Below are 20,279 nucleotides of genomic sequence, written 5' to 3'. Positions count from 1 at the left end.
CCGTCTGATTGAGAGTTGAAAGTTAAATTAAGAGGTCAGACTGAATGGAGAGCTCGGACTGACTGATTTGTGGCTTCGCCACCAACACCCGGCTATACACACACGCCCACCACTTCTGAAGGATGGAGTTGTTAGCGCTGGCGGCGTAGTCCAGACACACCAACTCAGACCAAGACCTTATCAAGACCGGACAGCATTGAGATCAAGACCTTATCAAGACCTTATCAAGACCAGAGAGCATCAAGACTGAGACCAGACCAAGACCTTATCAAGACCAGAGAGCATCGAGACTGAGACCAGACCAAGACCTTATCGAGACCAGAGAGCATCGAGACTGAGACCAGACCAAGACCTTATCGAGACCAGAGAGCATCGAGACCAAGACCTTATCAAGACCGGACAGCATCGAGACCAAGACCTTATCAAGACCAGCGAGCATCGAGACTGAGACCAGACCAAGACCGTATCAAGACCAGAGAGCATCGAGACTGAGACCAGACCAAGACCTTATCAAGACCAGAGAGCCTCGAGACCAAGACCTTATCAAGACCGGACAACATCGAGACCAAGACCTTATCAAGACCAGAGAGCATCGAGACTGAGACCAGACCAAGACCTTATCAAGACCAGAGAACATCGAGACTGAGACCAGACCAAGACCTTATCAAGACCAGAGAGCATCGAGATGGAGACCAGACCAAGACAAAGAAAAATAACAACAAACCAGAAGAAATTGACCAGCACCGTTTTTAAATTCCAGTTTGCTTCTAAACGGAACAGCAACACTTCTTCTCAGCAAGGAGTCTATTCATCAGTTTCTTCAACATGTTGCTGCTTTGCCAACTATTTAGAACCATTTTCAAAAAAACATTGTTGATTCATAAAATTAAAAAATAAATGAAGTAGGAATAAGAGGGCAGGTGGCAGCTGGATTATATTCTCTTATTATTGTGTTATTACAGTGTTGGCTGAGTCTCCACTGGTCTGGATCGAAAACCGTCCAGTCTGAGACCGAGACCACCAGCCATGGTCTGAACTACAGGGAGATTTGAAAGACGGGGCTGAAGTGGTCAGTTGGGTGTTGGGTTCTGGAAAACAGAATGGGATCAAACTACGAGAATGAGAATTTACGAATATGTAAAAAGTGCAAATGCAAATCAATCTCTTTATTTGTAATTCTTTCTAATTAGATTTGTTCAATCTGAAATGCTGCTTTATTCCATTTAATGTCCCATTGAACAGACCCAGAATATATTATTTAAGGTTGAGCAATAACTGAAGGTATCCCGCCAGGGTCAGAGGTAAGGATGATACTGGAACCATCATCTAGGGTTTCTAGATGGTGGTTCCGGTATCAGCCAGCAGGTGTGCAGGGTGGGGGGGGGGGTGGTCAGGCGCTGGATCAAACCTGGGTGGGAAGGGTCCAGGACAGCGGGGGAGGGGGTGCCCAGCAGTTCCTTCTCAAATCCTCCATCCGTCAAGTCTGTCAACGCAGGGCTCAGCTGTGCCGCCGCCACCCCACAACCTCAACATTATGGCCGCACTGTTGCCCCTCCCCCCGAGAGCCCACCGCACGGTCCTCATCATCATTATCTGTCTCCAGCTCCACAAGCACCCGAGAGCCCCGCCCACTCCTCCCAGGAACTGAGCCGCTGGCAAAAGCTTCCGTCAATGAAATGATCTTCGCACCTCGACGGAGAATCACAGTCAATCTGGGGCAATTAGAGGAGGGGCCGGAGGTTCTTAGGCTGAATTATATTCATAAAAAGCAAGGAAACCGACTGACCGATCTTCAGGTGTGTATGTAATTGTATAGATTCAATAAAAACAAAGGATTTTTCCAAACCCTTCTACAATTCTAAGTAGAGAAGAAAACTGAAATCAATTTTTGGGTCGTTTTAATGTGAAATATCGAAAATGATTTAAATGTTGTCACTTTTTAAAATACAAGAGCAGTCAAACAGTGTACAACTGTATAATAAATATAGATAATGTATTTTCTTTCATTCTCAAGACCATTGACAGCTAGGAACTCTATCTAAATGCTGCAATTCTGTCCTCAATTTTTTCTCTTCTTGTGGCCCTCATCCTCTTCCGTAGTTTAGAGCTCAGTAGATAAACAGATGCATTTTAATTTTTATTCAGGAATATTTTCTGTCCATGGAGACACGGTGACGTCTGCAACGCCTGTGGAGTATATGAATATTTTTATACCTTTGACTTTTGGAGAGTCGCCCCCTGGTGCATCTGGAGCGTCGGCCTCCTCCGGGGAGCTGGACAGCGAGATGAATGATGGAAGCTCCAGTGGTCCTTTGGTGGTGGGGGTCTCTGGTGTTGCCTGAGAACCTTGCAGCACGACAACAGACAAGTGGGGCCTGGGGAGGGGGTGGGGGGGGGGTGGAGGGAGCGGGGGGGTGGTGGAACAGGACACATTGAATGATTTTGAAGGTGTCGAGTGGTTTTTGGATGGCGACAGGCTGCCCTGACCTCCTGCAAGGATCCTTGGTTCTGGCTCTCTTGGCCGGCGTGGAGGAGGACAGGCCGCCGTGTCTTTTGGGTCCGCGGTGGTGTTGCAGTTTGCAGTGGGCTCGTCGTGGGCAGGAACCGGTCTTCAAGAAGTCCGGGCACTCCAGAGTGTGCTTCTTCTTACACTGGTGGTAGGAGAGACCAAGATTAGCACCTCTGTCTTCAGGGTAGAAATCACAAATGCACAACATGGACACAATATATATATATATATATATATATATATGTATATATATTTTCTTTAGTTCTTCATTTTGGCTGCTACTCACACTAAATACCTCAAAACAAACAAAAAAATGCATTAAGAATCCTCATAAAACACAAACGTTGAGTTTAATTGATGAAAAGAGAGGACTTTTACTTCAAGCAGGACAATACAATACAATACAATACAATACACATTGGCCAGTGTATGAAATACAACACAGATAATATACTGTATATATGCACACTACCAGTCAAAAGTTTGGACACACCTTCTCATGCAATTTTTTTTTTTTTTTTTTTTTTTTTTTTTTTAATCTTTACAACTTTCATCACTGCAGATAGAAACTGAAGACATCAACTATATGAGCGAGATACGTCATTACGTAGCAAAGAAAAACACCTTCAATAACTCTAAATATGCTTTTTATGAAAGGAGGCTGTTTGGAAGAATTTCAATATAAAACGTGTTTGAGTTGTTTGACTCCATAATTCCATGCGTGTTCACACGGAGTTCTGATGCCTTCGGTGAGAAACTGCAACGTCAACAGTCATGAGAGTGAAAGACAAGACATCCCATTCATAGGGTGGAGTCCAACCTGTTGACTGCTAGTGTATCTAGAAAGGGTTGGAGCCATGTAGACCCACAACATTTAACATATATACTTAATCATAAACTTTCTTCTCCCCAGAAGTTCAAGTTCTCCTGTGTGTGTGGGACCATGCATCCTTACAACCGAACTCATGGCAAACACAACTGCATGGCATGCTGAGCAACAATTGCTCCAATAGCAAGTAGCCTAGCCTAGCCTAGCCTAGCCGAGCCTAGCCTAGCTTTTAAAAACCATCTCTCTTCACATGCAAGTGGGTCACTGTTAGTGCCACTCTGGAGAGCATTGTGCACGGCAGAGTAGGCTTTCACATGCATGTTTTCAACAGAGTATGCATGACAGTGTTTTAAGGGTGTAAATAGGTGGCTTCATTCTCCACGAGATCCGATCTGGCCCACCTGTCAGAAAAAGCTAATTATATTCGCACAAGGGTGCAGGCTGCAGGCAGCGTGTGTGTGTTTTGCAGGGTGAGTGCAGGGCTGGAAAGCAGATTTGTTCCAGAAATAGAGTGAGTATCGGGGGATGTGTGTGAGAAGGTGGGGGGTTGAGTGGGTGGGGGCGGGGGGGACCTTAAGATCAATTTCCTTGGGAGCATGAGATACACTCCCTTGCCCTAACACCCATGCTCATGCACCCTTGGGTGCCAGGGTGGGGGGGGGTCAGCTGGCCGGCACATTGTACTCCACAGGTCCGGACCACTGTTGGTGAGGTAAGGAGTTGAACGAGGTCCTGATCTGCAACAGCGTTTGCTTGTTTGCCGGTGTCAATGTTTCATCTGGTTTTCGGTTATAAAACCTTCTGGGATACCGAAAGCTACTCGGTGCCATCTGATGAAATCAGATTTGGATTAAAAGCAGCAGTGAACTCCCCAAAAAATTGAAAAAATATGTTTGAAACTATTTTGTGTGATATTAAAAATAATCATTTGAAATTAGACATGCACAATTTTCTAGTGGACCCACAGCTTGCAGGGGGAGGATATCAAAGACAGACTGAGTGCAGGTGACACTGGTGCTGAGTCTCAATTCAGGGTCTGCACCCTTCAAACCGAGTGTCCTCCGTCTGAAGGAAGCGTTCTCCCAGGACCCGGCCTAGCAGGACGGACCAAACCCACCGCCCCGGTAACCACACGGGACGGTCTAGCCTTCGGCGTATTTCCTCGTTGCGTCACCGCCGTTCCCTCCTGCTGGCCAACCCCGGAAGTAACGTTTTCATAGCATCAAGCTAACCATTGGTTCTCCAGCTAACGATGGCGTTGGATGATCAAATAAATAAAAACTGATGTTAAAAACTGAATATTTGATGTGAAATTTCAATACTTAAATTTATACGAAGTGTCTTTGCCAGTAGATGGCGCTAATTTCAGCTGACTTCCCAGGATCCCAGGATGCTTTGCAGCAGCACGCAAAGCATCATGGGATACCCAAGTACGCAAAGGATAGTAGCGGTGCAGCCTTGCAGATCGGCTAAAACGAGGGTGCATTTTGAGCGTCCTAAGGACTTTTGGGAATTGGGACGAGCCTTGGAAGTCCTGGGACTGCTAGACCCTAGTGGTCTAGACTGGTTCTAGGTTCACGGTGCAGTACCTCTCCAGCTGAGGAGTCAGAGCTGGTGCAGGAGGTGGAGCAGCACCAACTAGATAAGAGTTGGGCAGACCTTTGTTCTGGCCCTGGATCTAGACTCCTGGCTCCTGGACAGGGTTGGACCTTCCTGGAGTCTCCTCAGGTTAGCAGCACTGGCTGAGCTGGAGGGTTGCCTCCATCGGACTTCAAGTTTCTGTCTGTGGCAAAACCAACTGCAGTGCAGATTAGCCTGCCATGCTGGGAGCTTCTGGGTGTCTCCATCCCTGGGGCTGCTGTCCGGGGAACCCAAAGCTCTCCGGGGAAACTTCAACGTTCTTGTGTGCAATGATGGAGAAACCCGGAGGTCGTTTGTGTTACCATTATTTAATACTGCAAACAACAATGGTGATGTGCCAAGAAATTTCTACAATTTTATGAGTAACCCATTACCAAAGCTGTCCTGTAAGTGTGGCAAAACAGATTGTGGAGGAGAAACTGACAGTCGAGGGTTCCATTTTTCTTCATTGTCATAAATAGATTGATGAAAATGAAGCAAGAAAGAAAATGACAGAAGGGGGGTGGGGAGTAGACAAAGTGCCATCATCAAACACAAAGTTAACAATCCTCCTCTTGATTAAAGGAATGCTTGGATGTCTCTTTGGCCCATTAAAGAGCTCTGTGCTGGGCCAAAACCAAGAGGAGTCAGCACATTCACCCACAGACTGAGAGAATGAGCAACAGAGGCACGGGAAAAAGACAGGAGGAGGGAGGATAGAATACAAACATATACACTCACATCTCTGACTTAAAACATATTGAAACTGCCACTTGTCAGGAGCAGCGTCCAGAGATCAGAACACACCGACACCGGTGCCAGCAGTACAGAGACTCACTGCACTTTGTACCGTCACTGCAGCTGACGTGCAGCAACTTCTACTGGAGGAGACGTTTAACCCAACAGCATTGGTACGCCACACAATTCATTCATTCATTCATTCATTCATTCATTCATTCATTCATCTTCTACACCCGCTTATTCCTATTCAGGGTCTCGGGGCTCTGCTGGAGCCTCTCCCAGCTGTCTTAGGGCGAAGGCAGGGTGGCACCCTGGACAAGTCACCAGTTCATCGCAGGGCCACATAATTCATGCAGGAGGAAATATTTAAAAAAAAACAAAAACAAATTCTGGATCTGTTAGCAATTTTATCTGCACTTTTGAAAAATAATGACTGAACACTGAGGGCTTTAAGAAAAAAAAAAAAAAAAAAAAAAAAAAAGTTGTTGGTTATGTAAGATGCTTTAATACCTGCAGGCCAAAAATATTTACTCAGACGCACAAATTCCAACAAGGATCTCTGGAGGCATCTCTCTTTCTGCAGAAGGGCCTTTTTACATCAAGACAAAACAATGCATCGTCAAACGCAGCAGCAAGCAGCGGTGTTCAACTTCCTGTTGGAAGGTGCTGGGAGGGAGATTCGGCAGCTGCACCAAGGGAACAATCAAAGCAATGAGGAGGGGAAAAAAGAAATGCTAAAAGACAAAGAAGCACTTGAGTGTAAGACAAAAGCATGAAGATGCAGGCTGGTGGCGGGTCTGCAAGGAGGAGGTGGGGAGGAGGAGGAGGGGTGGCAAGGTGGAGGAGGAGGAGGTGGATGAAAGCAAGGAGCAGACTTAACCCCTGAGCCGCTGGAGTGTCTGCCTGCCTGGCCTGAAGTGCCATCCTCAGCACTTTTCCCCATCCATAATTACTGCCTGCTATCCATCATAGAGCCACCAGAGCCTCGCAGTCCACAACTCCACAAACACACACAAACATACACACACACACACACACACACACACACACACACACACACACACACACACACACACACACACGTGCACAGAAAAGCGAAAATCACAGACCTAAGCACTTCAGCTAATAGAATAAATATTAATATCCCCTTTGTTCTCTATATCCTCATTTCCCCGCGTGACATTTAAATGAGGTCTGACAGTGTGAAAAAGCATTTGTTTCACACTTGACACTGAAATGAAAGCAGGGAGAGGCGAGGACGAAAGGGGGAGACAAAGAGAGATAAAAACACCAGCCGTGCAGCTAGCCGTTGCAGCTAGCCCTGCAGCTAGCCGTGCAGCTAGCCGTGCAGCTAGCCCTGCAGAGTGACGGAGAAGAATGCAGAGGAAGGCTGTGTGTGTGTGTGTGTGTGTGTGTGTGTGTGTTGACCGGGGTGTTTTAAGTCATGTGTGGCTCTCTGATACTCATCAGGCCTGAAATGTGCCACTCAAACACTACAGCTATGCCATTATGGACCACTGCCCCCTGCAGCTGTTCCTGCCTGTGTGTGTGTGTGTGTGTGTGTGTGTGTGTGTGTCTGGTGGGCAGATTGGTTACCAACGCACTTGTTTTTCTAAGCCTCACTTTAACGGCAGCGGCAGCACGTGCATGCTGTACAATATAATTATACGTTGGGAGGACATCGATCAGACGATGGCGTCAACGCACTGCAGAAACCATCCAGTGCGTCGCAGCAGCCGGCCTTTGCAGTTGGACCAGCGCTGATGACAGCGCAGCTCCGCCAGCTCCAGCCGACTGATAGGCCGATAACCCCGCCCACCACCACCACCCCCCAACCTGCACTGAGCACCGGCCAGTGAATGGCCAGAGCGGTTCGAGAGGAAATCCTTGGAAATAAGTGGAAAAAAGTCATCCTGTAAGGTTTTTAAACATGTGTTCCCTGTTTACAGCTTACCTGCTTTGTTATGACTTCATATGGGAAACACTTTATAATAATTACACACTATTAAGCATTAGTTGAGGATTAAAAAAAAAATACATTTATAAATCGTGTTTCGTAGATTTTTTATAAAAACCCTCACCTTTATTTTCCAATAGATTTTTACAACTGTGTTTATAAACTACATACTAATGAGTCTTCATGTCAGAAACATGCTCTATAAAAGATGCATTCAGTATTTACTAATGCTTCACTAATGTTTAATAGTGTGGACTCGATATAAAAATGAAAAACGGCAGCAGAACGACAGAAAGAAGACAAACGCATCCGAACCCAACGTGACTGAATCGGGTCTGTCGTCAGTGCAAAGGCGAGCGGTACCTTCTCGCCCTCGGGACAGTAGCCTTTGACAAAGTCGTCGCACACTTTGGCCTTGTGCGACACGTAGACGTGGCTGTAGGGGCAGTCGTTGTTGTTGCAGATTCCCCTCAGGAAGTAGGAGCACACGGGCATCTGCAGAGAGGCAGAGAGGCAGAGAGGAGCGGCCTGAGACAACCTCCTGGAGAAGCGCTCAGAGTCCAGGTGACGAGGGCGCCATCAACGCCTGGGACGCTAAACTGTTCGATATATTAACATGTTTCGACCTGAGCTTCTGTTTTTTTTTTTGTTTTTACTACAATCCGTAAATTCAAAGTTATTTTTGAAGACTGCACATGGATATTTGTACTTGCAATATTAATGTAATATTCCCATTGTCAAAATATTATCAATGCAGACTGCACATTTTCAAGGGTGCCCAAAACTACATCTTTAACATAGTTGACAATATAAACGTTGAGGTAGAAATAATATCTGAACATGATTTCAGTTCATGAGCTCATGCGACCACAGCCACGGTCTGAACTTCTACTGCAACCACAGGAAGATGTGAAAGACGGGATGGAAGTTGTCGGTGTTGAGTGCTTTGTTTCCATCACCGGGTTTTTAAATCGCCATATTTCTGCCTTTGCGCAATTCTGGGAGTCCTGGAAGCGCAGCTGGTGTCCAACACACGGTGACGGCGAGAGGAACGAGGACGGTCATCTACACTCTTGTCTGGATGTTAATCCAGCCACGTCATCAGAAACTACTCGGTGGAATTGACCGCCCGACCCGGCGACCGCGGCGCCAGATTGCGTCACTTTACACGCATGTGTAACCCAGACGTGTTTGCAGCGATCCGCTCCTCTTCAGACCTGCTGGCAGGGTCCAGCCATCCATCTCACTGAGCGGCTAAATGACCTTAATTGCAGTTGACAGCAGAGTGTGTGTGTGTGTGTGTGTGTGTGTGTGTGGTTGGGGTGGGGGGGGGGTTACCATGACTGCTCAGTTTGTGTGCGTGGGCCAGCAGCCTTGGCGGTGCTGGAGGTCGCCTGGTCTAAATATACCCACCAGGGTGGCAGGGTGGGGAGCACCAGGGCCAGCCTGGAGGTGGTGGTGGTGGTGGGTGGGGTGGGGGTTGGGGGGGGGGCACAGTGTGAGGGGCTCCTCCTTGTTGGGATGGGATCACTCCTACCTAATTAACTGTTATGGAAATATTTATCCAGGCCACGGCTCCAGTCGTCCAGCAGCTCCCATGATGTGTTTATGTGCTCCCAGTGTGGGTGGTGCTGGTGGTGGTGGTGGTGGTGGAGGGGGGGTGCAGGTCATGGGGTAGTGTTCCAGGGGTTATACAAGGAAGTATAATGCCAGGGGAGTGGAGTGCCAGTGGGTGTCTGGTTTCCAGCTATGCGTGGCAGCGTGCTAGTGATGGGCGGGGGGGTGGGGGGGGTCTGCAGGACTATCAGTTCTTGCGCCCGGATCAGGTTTGTGGGGCTGATGGGTGTATGGCTCTGGTACCCCCGGGTCCCTCCCACCACCGCCCCTAAAAACCCCTCCCTCCCCTCCCTGAGCCTCATTGTGCAGGAGGGCTCCATGAAGCAGGAGCAGGAATGTGGAGTGGAAGGATGGGCCAGTGGTTGGCGGGGTGGGGGGGGGGAGTGGGCGCCATTGCAGACAGACAGCTGGGCTCTCAGCACTGAAGTCAAAGGGTGACATCCGACACAGGTGCACGACATTGTGTCAGTGTGTGTGTGTGAGAGAAAGTGAAGCACCTGTCGTGGATTGTTTGTCTCAGGGAGACTAAAAAAGAAGCTGTTTACTCAGAGCGTCACTTTCTCCCACAGAGACAGCAGACGCGGGCTGCGTGTCGCCAGTTGTTCAATGACACTTTTGCAATATTCCCCTATATCGGGGGTGCCAAACATACGGCCCGCGTGCCGGATCGGGCCCGCAAACTGTTTTTTTTTTCTGGCCTGCAAGATGATTTTGCAAAATATAAAAACTGCAATTTTTCAATGGAAGAAAGTGCTGTTCTAAATGTGTCCACTTGGTGTCGCAATATCGTTTCTGCTTCGCAAACAAACTCAATACTGGGGCTGAGCAAATCGGCACAAGTACAGCAACTCAGGTCTCCTATCCTAGGCTGCCCTCATTGCCTCAGAACGTCTCCTATTGGCTGCCCTCATTGCCCCAAAATGTCTCTGTTGAAACAGACAAAGCTGATCTTGGCGACTTTCTCCCCCCAAAAAAGTCGGGGGTTTTTTTGTCAAAAGCGACTAGCGACAAATCTGGCGACTTTTCCTGGTGTCATTACATTGCAATCAAGAGCAAATGGTCAATTATGTAAATTAGATGATGACGTCATTTGGCGACTTTTAGGACTTTCGGTTATGAGCAACTCTAGGGGCGATGGAAACGCAGCTTCAGTGACACGTTGGAGCTTTGGCGAGTGTCTTCCATGTTTCTGGTATTTTTTTCAGATCAGGTTGTCGTCGAAAACCCATCAATGGTCACGCTTGTCCGGGATGTCGGCTGCGCTTGCTGTCCAGTTACCTTCTCCTTGGCCACCTTGTGTGAAAACGGGCAGGTTCCATCTGCTTGCTTGCAAGTGCCCCTCAAGAACCTGAATAGACAAATGAAAGAAATAAGACTTTGTATGATGTATGATTGAGGCCAGTGAGTGAGTGAGGAGAGGTGAGCCCTTAAGAAGTGGTCCTGGGACCGAGACCAATGTGGAGGACGACAACACTAGCCCATGGCATCCACCTGAGAAAGCTCTGGAGCTAAAGCCCCTTAAAGCCCAGTTAATCCCAGCCCAGAACTGAAACCAGCAAAGTGGCCCTTGCTCATCAAAGCTGGGACGTGTGTTAAATTACCTGGTGCAGACAGCCACCTTGTCTGGATCATGGATATAGGGGCAGCTGGTGCCACGGTTGCACTTGCCAAAGCGGTTGTAGTACATGCAGTACTGCTTGGGCTGCTTCTTCTGCTGGGCCTGCCTGATGATGGCCAGGCTGCGCTGGACCGCGCGGCTGGTTCAGAGAAACACAGTGCAAGTCAACCTGGCGGCGTGGTTTACTGGCTAAGTTCACACATTCCCCGTGAAAGATTCAACAGCTTGGACTCCTGTCGCTCGACATGTGCTGTTGTAATTGACGGGGATTCGGCAGTGGCCGCCGGCTGACGGTGATGAAAGGGGAGCTAAAGTGGAGGGAAGGATCGGGTGCGGGGGGGAGCTTGGCTGGGTTTGATTTCACGAAATGCGCTTCGATGAGGGCACTCGGGGAAAAAATAGAAGCAGTGAGACAGGGTGATGGTGCAAGAATCTGACCAGGCCAGATGACGAGTGGCGGAGGGCCGGTTCAAGACGGGGCTGGCGGCCCACGAGTGGCCGCTGCTGGAGGGCCTCCCTGAAAGAGCAGGAGAACGGAGAGACGTCAGCGACACAGGAGCTTCTGCTCACTTTGGTTTACAGGTCAATTCAAAAATACAACGGACGTTCGATCAAAGCGGGTTTGTAGCAACGGGACTCCCCAGGACAGACCTGGGCAAAGCACGGCCCGCGGGACACAGCCGGGCCACTGAGTGAGGCAAGTCATAAATTATGCCATCTACTCGTCGATGGCGAAGGTAGTTTGGCTCACCGAGAGAGTGGCGGGACGACTGAGTCTGTCACCGAGTCTCAAAACGACGTGACATCCCTACATTGCGAGGCTGTGTGTGTGGACAGTATGTCAGTACATGTGTACATAAGTTCTGCAGCACTTAGTAGGTCCAACACACTTCAGCTGCTTCAAACATCAACTCACTCATTTCTGTTTTTTGGTTCCAAAGCGGGTGAAATCCATTAACTTGTGTTTTCTTTTGTTGTGCTCCACTGACCCGAATATGAAGAGAAGGCTCATACATATTTAAAACCTTGTTGTGTTGTGTTGTTGTTTTTTTTTACTTGCACAAATTTTCTCTCAGTTTTCACAGCCCTAAAACTACATTTTCATGACTTAATGCTTTTGTTCAGTTGAGGTCCGTTCTTGTTGTATGACTCTGGTTCACTGCCTTGTGCAAAGTGACGATTTGATGTCTAAAACTACTGCAATATGTGGGCTGGTGCTCCTGTTTTGCAGTAACCTCTCTGAAATATACATTATTTCAGAGAGACGTTGCCCTCAGAACTTCTCACTCAGGCTCAACAGGTGCGTTTCCACACTTATGTATACAAAGTTCACGTCAGAGCTGTTTAGAATTGACTCATCCCAAGGTTGACTGTCACTAATGTGTCCTGATGTTGTATGCAGCTGTGATGAATGTCATCATTCAGCCTGTAATTTAACCCGCAGGTTTTATTCTCCTGGAAATCGCTGCTTTCACTCAAATTAAGAAATACTCTTCATCCCCTGGTGCTGTTTCTCCAGTGTCCCTGAAGACTCATGATTCACCTCCAGCACTGGGACTGAATGGTTTTCAGTTCTTACACACCACCTGCTATTACTATGGAAGTCCACCACCTGCGGGCCTCAGTGAGATGTGACCTTTTGGAGATTGGGAAGAATCGGGTGTTCTGTCTGAGCTCATCTGGAAACTTTCCAACAGAAGTGAGGTTCTGTCCTCAGCTTCTCTGACGCTCTCAACTCCTGCTGACTGAAGGAGCCCCGCCCCCAACTCCCTTTCCTTTCCTTCTCTCCCCCTTCTCCTTCTGTTCTTTCTCTCCATTTCATTGTTCTTATTTTAGAAGATATTTTTTATACATTTTGTATCTATATATTTAGATATTGCATTTTTTAATAGATAACTGCTTTTATTTTCTAATTATAGTTTTGTGTTTTTTGTGTGGTGCTGTAAAAAAAAGAAGGAAAAATTCAAGTTTTCAAATTTTAAGATTTTTGATCTTATATTTCCAACAGCAAATTTCCAAATAGACATTAAACACTGAAGTTCAGAATGGAAAAAGGAGCCAATATCTTTTTATATTTCTTTTGCTTTTTTTTTTGCTTTTCTATCTTCAGTGTCATTGTTTTTTTTTAACCTCGCAGAGAGCAAGTTCTGACAATTCTTTGTATAGAAAATGCACATCACACGGCTAAGGTGTGTGTGCGTGTGTGTGTGTGTGTGTGTGTGTGTGCACGCGTGGTCAGATGCAACGCCAACTTGAAATGCGCCTGGTTATTTATACAGAGCAACTTTGACACATTGCTGCTGCCAAAGCCAAACGTGACGTCCAACCCTGACAGAGAGCATCATAAACACCGTGCACCCCCTGCACTCCATAAATTTAAAGGCAAATGCAGATATGTGTGTGTGTGTGTGTGTGTGTGTGTGTGTGCCGGGAGCTGGCATGCACGGGAGAGGAGAAGAGGACAAGCAGGCTGAGGTTACGGATCACAGTTCATTCAAAGCTCTAATTTTGGAACTTTTTGGCCGGGCCGCTGCGCTGGCAGGACGGTGGCATCGCACCAGGAACAAATGTGAAGCTGGCCGGGTGGAGGATATGAGACCGCAAGAACAGTCCATAACTGGGGGGACACCTGAGCCGGCGCTCTGGCAGGAGGTGGGAACATGTGCTTTTGGATGCCAGTCACGAGTTTTAACAAAATGGACCTCTTCAATTTCCTCTGTAGGTGAGGCGGCTAGAGAATGTGTAAAAGGAGCCGGGAGGCAGATCTGGCTTTAATCTGCACCGTCCGGCTCTCTGGACCCTCCCCCTCACTGCCCTGACGGATGACAACTTTATTATTTCAGATGGCAAATCCAGCCGGCTCCTGTAAGTCCATTAGAGCACATGTGGATGGAACTGCAGCCACAAACATGAATAACTACTTCCTTATCGGCTGTGCGCAACGCCGGCTGCGTTTCCATCACCGGTGGAATTGCACAAAACCGAAATATCGCGATAAAAAAGCTGCTGATGGAAACGGCTACACTTGGACAAACGTCACGTCCGCTGACAGGTCAGTGTGAAGTGTTTCCATGAGACTTTTGCGATATCCCTCAATGTGGATACGTGTGAAAAACCACCTCATGAAACCTTTGAGCCGTATTTGCGAGGTTTTTCCCAGGTGTTTTTTATCGCGATATTTGGAAGAGATTCCAATTTCTGGCTAAACATTTTTTTTTTGCCATGTTTAGGTTTTGCGCGATTCTATAGGGGTCGTGGAAACGCAGCGAATGACGGCTGCTGAAAAGGTGAAGCAGTAGACCACCAGCGGAGCACAGGACCTTTCAAGACTCCGTTCATTGCACGTTATTCATACGCATACCATTCATTGCTTGTTTGTCTTATCAGTGGCTCGACACTGCGGTACCTGTCCTGTTGATCGACATGCTGGAGCCCACGGTGCGAGACAGCTTATTGGCCGACACGCGATACAGGGAGCCGCGGATCCAGCACATGCTGCTCCCCCTCCAGCGCTGCGAGGGCGACGGCTGCTTGTAGTGGTGCGTTCGAAGACTCTGGCGATTCTGGAGGAAAGACCTGAGGGGACGGGACAGACACAGCGAAGAGGACACGTGACACCTCCGAATGAAACCCACCGCGAGCCGGAAGTCATTTCAATTTCACTTTGATTCGCCGTTTTGCTCGACCGTTAAATACAAAGACGGCAAAATTACAGCCATTTTTTTTGGAGCTGCGAGATTATCATCCGCTCGCTGCTCCCTGGGCTCCTTCAGCGCTCACTTTATCTCCCCTCCTCACTTTATGTTTCCCATCCTTGAGGTCTCCCGCCCACCCTCGCACCCTCCTATGTCACAGCACTCTGTTAAATTGCCCCTCTAATGGAAAGGACGGCAGTGTGGAAATGGAGAGAATTGAAAAGAGGAGAGGAGGAAATCAATGAGATAATAGGCAGGGCAGGGGGCCAGGGCGGCGGGGTTGGCCCCTACACCGGAGAGCTTATAGACCACGCGCACGTCTACGCACGTGCACGCACGTACGGAATCACAATGCAACAGTATGTACGGCGCGCACGCAAGCCATAAAACGGCCTCTGCAGACTGCGGAGGCTTCACCCTTCACTCCGCGTGCAGGTGTGGGGCAGCCCCAGCTTGTGTAGTGCAGCAGAGCCGCTGGCTGGCTGGCTGGCTGGCTGGCGGGCTGGTGGTCGTGGTGGTGCAGGGGGTTATGGCGATAAATTGCACTGTCCTGTCACTTCTATTTGGGCTGAATTGGGGCTGGTGTGCAGGGGGCTGGCGCTGGAGGTAATTTGCTGCTGTGTTTCAGATGGGCTGGAAATGGGTTGGGAGCCAGAGTTCACGCCTCCCATTACAGAGAGCAGTGAGAGGGTTACCCTGAATGCATCCCCGCGCACAAAACAACTGACACGCATGCTTTAACACGCGCCAACCGGTTGTGTAAGAGGGGGTTCGGTGGGGGGGGGGAGGGCGCCGTGAGAGAGAGAGATAGGCCCTGCTTACACCAAGCGGCCGGTTTGACTGAAACCGCACGGACCGAAGACGCACTTTTTACGAAAACGGTCCTCAGGGTGGATCGGTTTGAGAAACGCCGCCTTGCCCGGATTTGTGTGACCGCTGAAAGCGATCTTTAAGGAAGCGCTGATGTCACAGCTGGAAGCAGCAGTTCAACTCCACACCGTCCTTCCCTCTGTTCTCAGTGGTGCTGATGTTGTTAGCGAGCTGCTGCTTCCTCAAACACGGCGTGCTTCAGGTGTTCTTCTTCTTCCTCCGCCTTCAGGGAGTAAACTCACTGCGCCACACCAGGCCCGGCATAGGTACTACATTGTTTTCAGTCGTTTCCAGCATATCCGTGTAACCTGGGAATTTTCTTGAATACGGCTTCTTGTAAACACGTTTTTTTTTCGAGAGAGAGCATTTTCGAAAATGTGCGATTTTCAAAAAAATCTGTCTCCGTGTAAACGGCCCCAGAGTAGCTGCATTTACATTCCAGTTATTCGTAAAATAGAAGCGATATTTCTAAAATGAAAAAAAAAAAAGTACACTTGAGATTTGCAGGTGTTTCCATTGAATGGTGTGAAGTGCACCTGCCGTAATTCTGGTCAAATCTCAAATCCAATCTTTTAGCCATATTTCAGAGGTTTTCCTAAATATTGCAGTTTTTTTTATTGCCATATTCAGGTTTTGCGCAATTCTAAGGATAATGGAAATGCAGCCAGTGAAGGAGAGAGAGAGCGAGAGGGGGAGAGAGGGAATAAAAAGCGCGAGCCATCAGCTGCGCTCCACGGCCTACCTGACCACAGGCCATAACTCAGCTGCGCAGACGTCGGGGTTCCCCCTGCGAGGGAATCAGCGGCTGGCCGGCGCGGGGGGCAACTGCAGCCGGGGGAGCCGTAATGGAGGCTAATGTCGGAGCGCCGACGGACTGCCGACGGGGGAGGGTTTAAACAAGGACCGTGTGGTCTGGGGAGCCACAATGGAGGTTAATGGGGATATGACATGGACAGTTAACACAGACGGCAGTTAACCCCCACACAGGGGCCACAGCTGGGGGGAGGGGCAGGGGGACGGGCAAAGCACGAGCCCCCCACTTTCCCACTGAAATCAGTGGGTTAGCACAGCTGGGCCAGAAATCCTGGTGTGTGATCTACAGCTGGAGGAGGTGGGGGGGGAGGGGGTGGGGGGGTGGACCAGAACCATAGAGAGCAGCAGAGGAAGCTAGTGAGGCCACTGTCAGGCCTTCTTTCCTTGTGTCCCTGCTGATAATGATGAAGGCAGAGGACAGACTGGACCGTGTTGGAGGGCTGATGGACGCTGGGAGGAGGGTCTTGGTGGATCACGCAGATCAGTGGTTCTCCACTGGTGGAGCCGTGCTTGGCTACAAATATCTTATAAACAGTTGTGTCATGACGATGTTATGAAACATGGGCATGAACCAGGGCATGAACTGCACTCAAGTCTGCCAGTGGATGGCTGGTGCCAGGGGCCACGGAAGGTTGTGTTTATGGTCCTCCAGTGAACTGAACTGCAGGGTCAGCAGGCACGCTCGGCCCTGTGCCCGGGTTAGTGCTGTAGTCCAGGCGGCACCGACCCAGACCAGACCAGCAGCTGGGTCTTATCCTGTCATTAGGGTTAGACAGTGTTGGCTGAGTTTTGACTGGTTTTGATGAAAAGATCCCCAGTAGGTCCAGTCCTAGACCAGACCGAGACCTTTCAAAAGTGGACTGGAGACCAAGACCAGCCTCCGGTACTACAACACTAGCCCGGGCCCCTTTTGGATATTGTTGGATTCATAAGGTGTGACAGGAGGTTATAACCATAGAAGCCTTGGAATCGAAAGGAATAACAGAAGTTTGCCAGGGGGAAGCAGCAGTGAGGGAAGAGGATGGAACTCCCCTGAGCTTCTTCTGCAAAGGTACAGACACATGCATGCATGCATGTGTGTGTGTGTGTGTGTGTGTGTGCAGGTGCATGTACAAGCACTACTCCAACCATGCGACGCACAGATGAAGGAGAGCACGATTCAGCACTAGCAGCGCCGTTGATGAACGATCTGACTTTTGTTTTAGTGGCAGGGAAGAATTTGGAGGGTCGCGCCGCTGCTCCGAATAATGCTGCTCTCGTCAATTTGCCTGCAACCCAAGCATTAGCGCGGCCCATATTGGGAAACAGTTACCCTTGGTACAGAGCGCAGCAAAAACACACACACACACAGAAAAAAAACAAAAACAGTCAACTGGCTCATTCCAATGGAGCTGCTGCTCTTCAAGAAGAGCTGAGCAGAAACCACAGCAGCACCACTGTGTGGCCCAATCTGATTGAAAATGCTCCGTGTAAACATGTCAGTCGGAAGATTCTGATCCGATTCGGTCCATTTGGAAAGAAATTTCATTGCCAAGAGAGAAGGTGGTCATTGCTGATCATTATTCTGAATGGCGTCCAACGCTTGGTGCGTGTACACACACCTCATGATCGGATCATTTTATTTAGTGTCCATGTGAAGAGCGGATTTGGAATTTCCGATCAACCAAGGTTGGGATGGGATTGTGCGCATGCAGACATCAGGGTTGGGCGATTTTGGTCAAAAATAAAATCCAGATTTTTTTTTCCCTGAAAACTCGATTTTCGATTTCAATCTTTTTTTTGGTTTGCTGGTTTTAACAGCTGCTGTGGCTAGCTAGCGCAGATGCCAGTACACATAGGTAGCCACTTAACAGCTTCTCCAGGTGGGAAGGAGGACTACGGAATCCGGGAATCGATTTTCCAAAAATGGATTTCCAAAATTTCCAAATTTCCAAATTTCCAAATTTCCAAAATGGATTAATCGCACGGCCCGAGCGGACGTACAGCAGCTCCTGTTCTTCCGCGGTTCAAAAATTCACTTTGGGACGACGTCCCGCAATTTCTCCCTGGCAAATAAATAAGTGCGCGCTTGCACGCAGTGCAGGGCTTGGCACCACTCTAGCGCGTGTCGGCAGGTGGACGACTAACATAATAAGTGAGGAGTAAATGAATGAATTGGAAAATAAAAAGCGATGAATAGATACGAAAGAGAGAGAGAGAGAAAGAGAGAGCACTCGTCCACTTTATTGGCCGGTCTCTTACATCCTGGACTGATCGATACCGAAGCACTAAAGGGGATGAGCGTTGAGGCCGAGGGCTCCGTGTGTGTGTGTGCGTGCGTGTGTGTGTGTGTGGACACGGCATACTTCAGAAATAATACTCTTATCTGCATACGTTTGGGTTAATAAGGAAAATATCAGGAAAAGAAGGGAAAAAAAGGCCGTGTGGGAGTTGACGTCCAGTCTGACAGACGGAGCGCAGAGGACAAAATGAGAGACGCACAAAAGAAGCACGTCGGAGAAAATGCACGGAGGTATAAAATTAAAGAGTGGACAGCAGGGAGAGAAATAGGGAGGGGGTGTGAGGGATGGAGGGAGGGCAGGCCGTAATTTATCCCCCTGTGTGCGTGCTTTACGGCTTTCTTAATTCAACTCCTGCTACTATTAATGGAGTTAATGTTGAGATTATATCTATTTTCTGGTCGCCGGGGTTGAAATACGGCCGCCCATTCGTCCACCCCCTTCAAACTGCCGCTTAGCACTAAATCACTGCGGCCCGGGCGGGCGGGCAGGCGGGTCGACGGAGGGAGGCCGCAGCGCGCCGGCTGGGCGGAGGGGATGCATTCTTCTCCTCCGTATAGCCTCCAGTGGATGCAATGTACAGGTACTAGCCAGAACATTAGGCTCTCCTGAGAAGCTTGTTGTGTTTGCCCATGTGTGAACTCTTCTGAGCCAACAACCCAAGACAGACTTTCTTAAGGCTCAGGAGCCTTTTGCAGGTGTTTTGGATTCTTTGGACTCTTTGAAGCTACAAAACTGAAGCTTTTCCCAGTATTCTAATTTGTGGGTTTGTGGTTTTAATAAGCTGAAAATCTTAATCAGCAAAGTTACAACAAGGAACTACTTGAGATGTCAATCTGCATGGAATGGCTCAATAACATTTGTTGCTTTCATCTTTTATGTTAAATTGCCAAAATGAAACAACTCTTACTTGATATTCTAGTTTTTCCGGTAGTACCTGTACACGCGTAAAGACCTACGCTCAAAACCATATGACATTGCATCTCTTCAAAGTGGGAGTGGGAACGCGCTGCTGCCACCTGACTCGACCTGGAACAGAGGCTGTTCCTGAAGGCATCACCAGGAGTGAGGAGAGGATCAGCGAGGCGTCTGATAACAACAGGAGCTCGTAGCCCGACTCTAAGGTGTGGAGCAGATAGGAGCCTCTGAGTTACACACACAGATAAGCGGGCTGGTCGGAGGGAGGTCCGCCCTCCCCCGGGGGGTGGGGGAGGAGCCCCGTCTCCCTATCTGTCTGCTCGCCGCCGCGCCGCTCGCTCATATTTCACAACCTGTCACATGGCTCGAATTGAAAATCCCTTGATGAATCAATATTTACTGCTGCAGCTAAATGAATAGTAATAAGTCACCAGCGCCGCCGTCCCACCAAATCTGTTTTACACAAATGAAGCCTCGTGCACGCCCGCCCCTGCACGTGCACGCACACAAAGGGTGCTTTTTTTTACCTGGCCGACTGGATTCTCTTGGCCCTCCAGGTGAGCGCCGGGTTGTAGAAGTGAGCGTGCGCCAGGTGAGTCCTGTGGTGGTGGGCGGAGCCAGAGGAGGCGGAGGCAGCAGCGCCTGGGAACAGTGGAGACACCGACAAACACGTTGGAATTTGGAATTTGTTGGCAGTTCACATCATCACACAGGTGTGTCGCTCTGTGCGAACGCTTACACACACACACACACACACACACACACACACACCGTCGCACAACCTGTGTTTGTGTGACTTCTGGCAGGTGTGGT

The 20,279-nt window shown here is 48.9% G+C and overlaps 1 protein-coding gene and 1 long non-coding RNA gene across 2 annotated transcripts in view; both read right to left on the bottom strand.

The window, feature by feature from the left end:
* The window catches only part of zc3h3 (zinc finger CCCH-type containing 3), a 48,835-nt gene that overhangs the window by 1,253 nt on the left and 27,303 nt on the right, over nt 1–20,279 (bottom strand). Inside the window, exons 4-11 of the mRNA XM_076045693.1 lie at nt 19,994–20,108; nt 14,298–14,467; nt 11,330–11,408; nt 10,875–11,030; nt 10,552–10,621; nt 8,020–8,151; nt 2,488–2,651; nt 2,215–2,375 (exon numbers count right to left, since the gene is read on the bottom strand). Coding sequence (XP_075901808.1) covers nt 2,215–2,375; nt 2,488–2,651; nt 8,020–8,151; nt 10,552–10,621; nt 10,875–11,030; nt 11,330–11,408; nt 14,298–14,467; nt 19,994–20,108 — 1,047 coding nt within the window. The remainder of the gene's footprint in view (nt 1–2,214; nt 2,376–2,487; nt 2,652–8,019; nt 8,152–10,551; nt 10,622–10,874; nt 11,031–11,329; nt 11,409–14,297; nt 14,468–19,993; nt 20,109–20,279) is intronic.
* LOC142901030 (uncharacterized) lies at nt 3,061–7,534 on the bottom strand. The gene is made up of 2 exons (XR_012928961.1): nt 6,742–7,534; nt 3,061–6,697 (listed from the first exon to the last, which is right to left on the bottom strand). It is a non-coding gene; the product is annotated as an uncharacterized LOC142901030 (long non-coding RNA).

Source organism: Nelusetta ayraudi, unplaced genomic scaffold (assembly GCF_046127955.1).
Source record: "Nelusetta ayraudi isolate G7.1 ecotype Tasmania unplaced genomic scaffold, CSIRO-AGI_Nayr_v1 ptg000084l, whole genome shotgun sequence".
Taxonomy (NCBI): domain Eukaryota; kingdom Metazoa; phylum Chordata; class Actinopteri; order Tetraodontiformes; family Monacanthidae; genus Nelusetta; species Nelusetta ayraudi.
The sequence above is the reverse complement of the archived record's forward strand: the minus strand, read 5'-3'. Positions and strand labels throughout refer to the sequence as shown.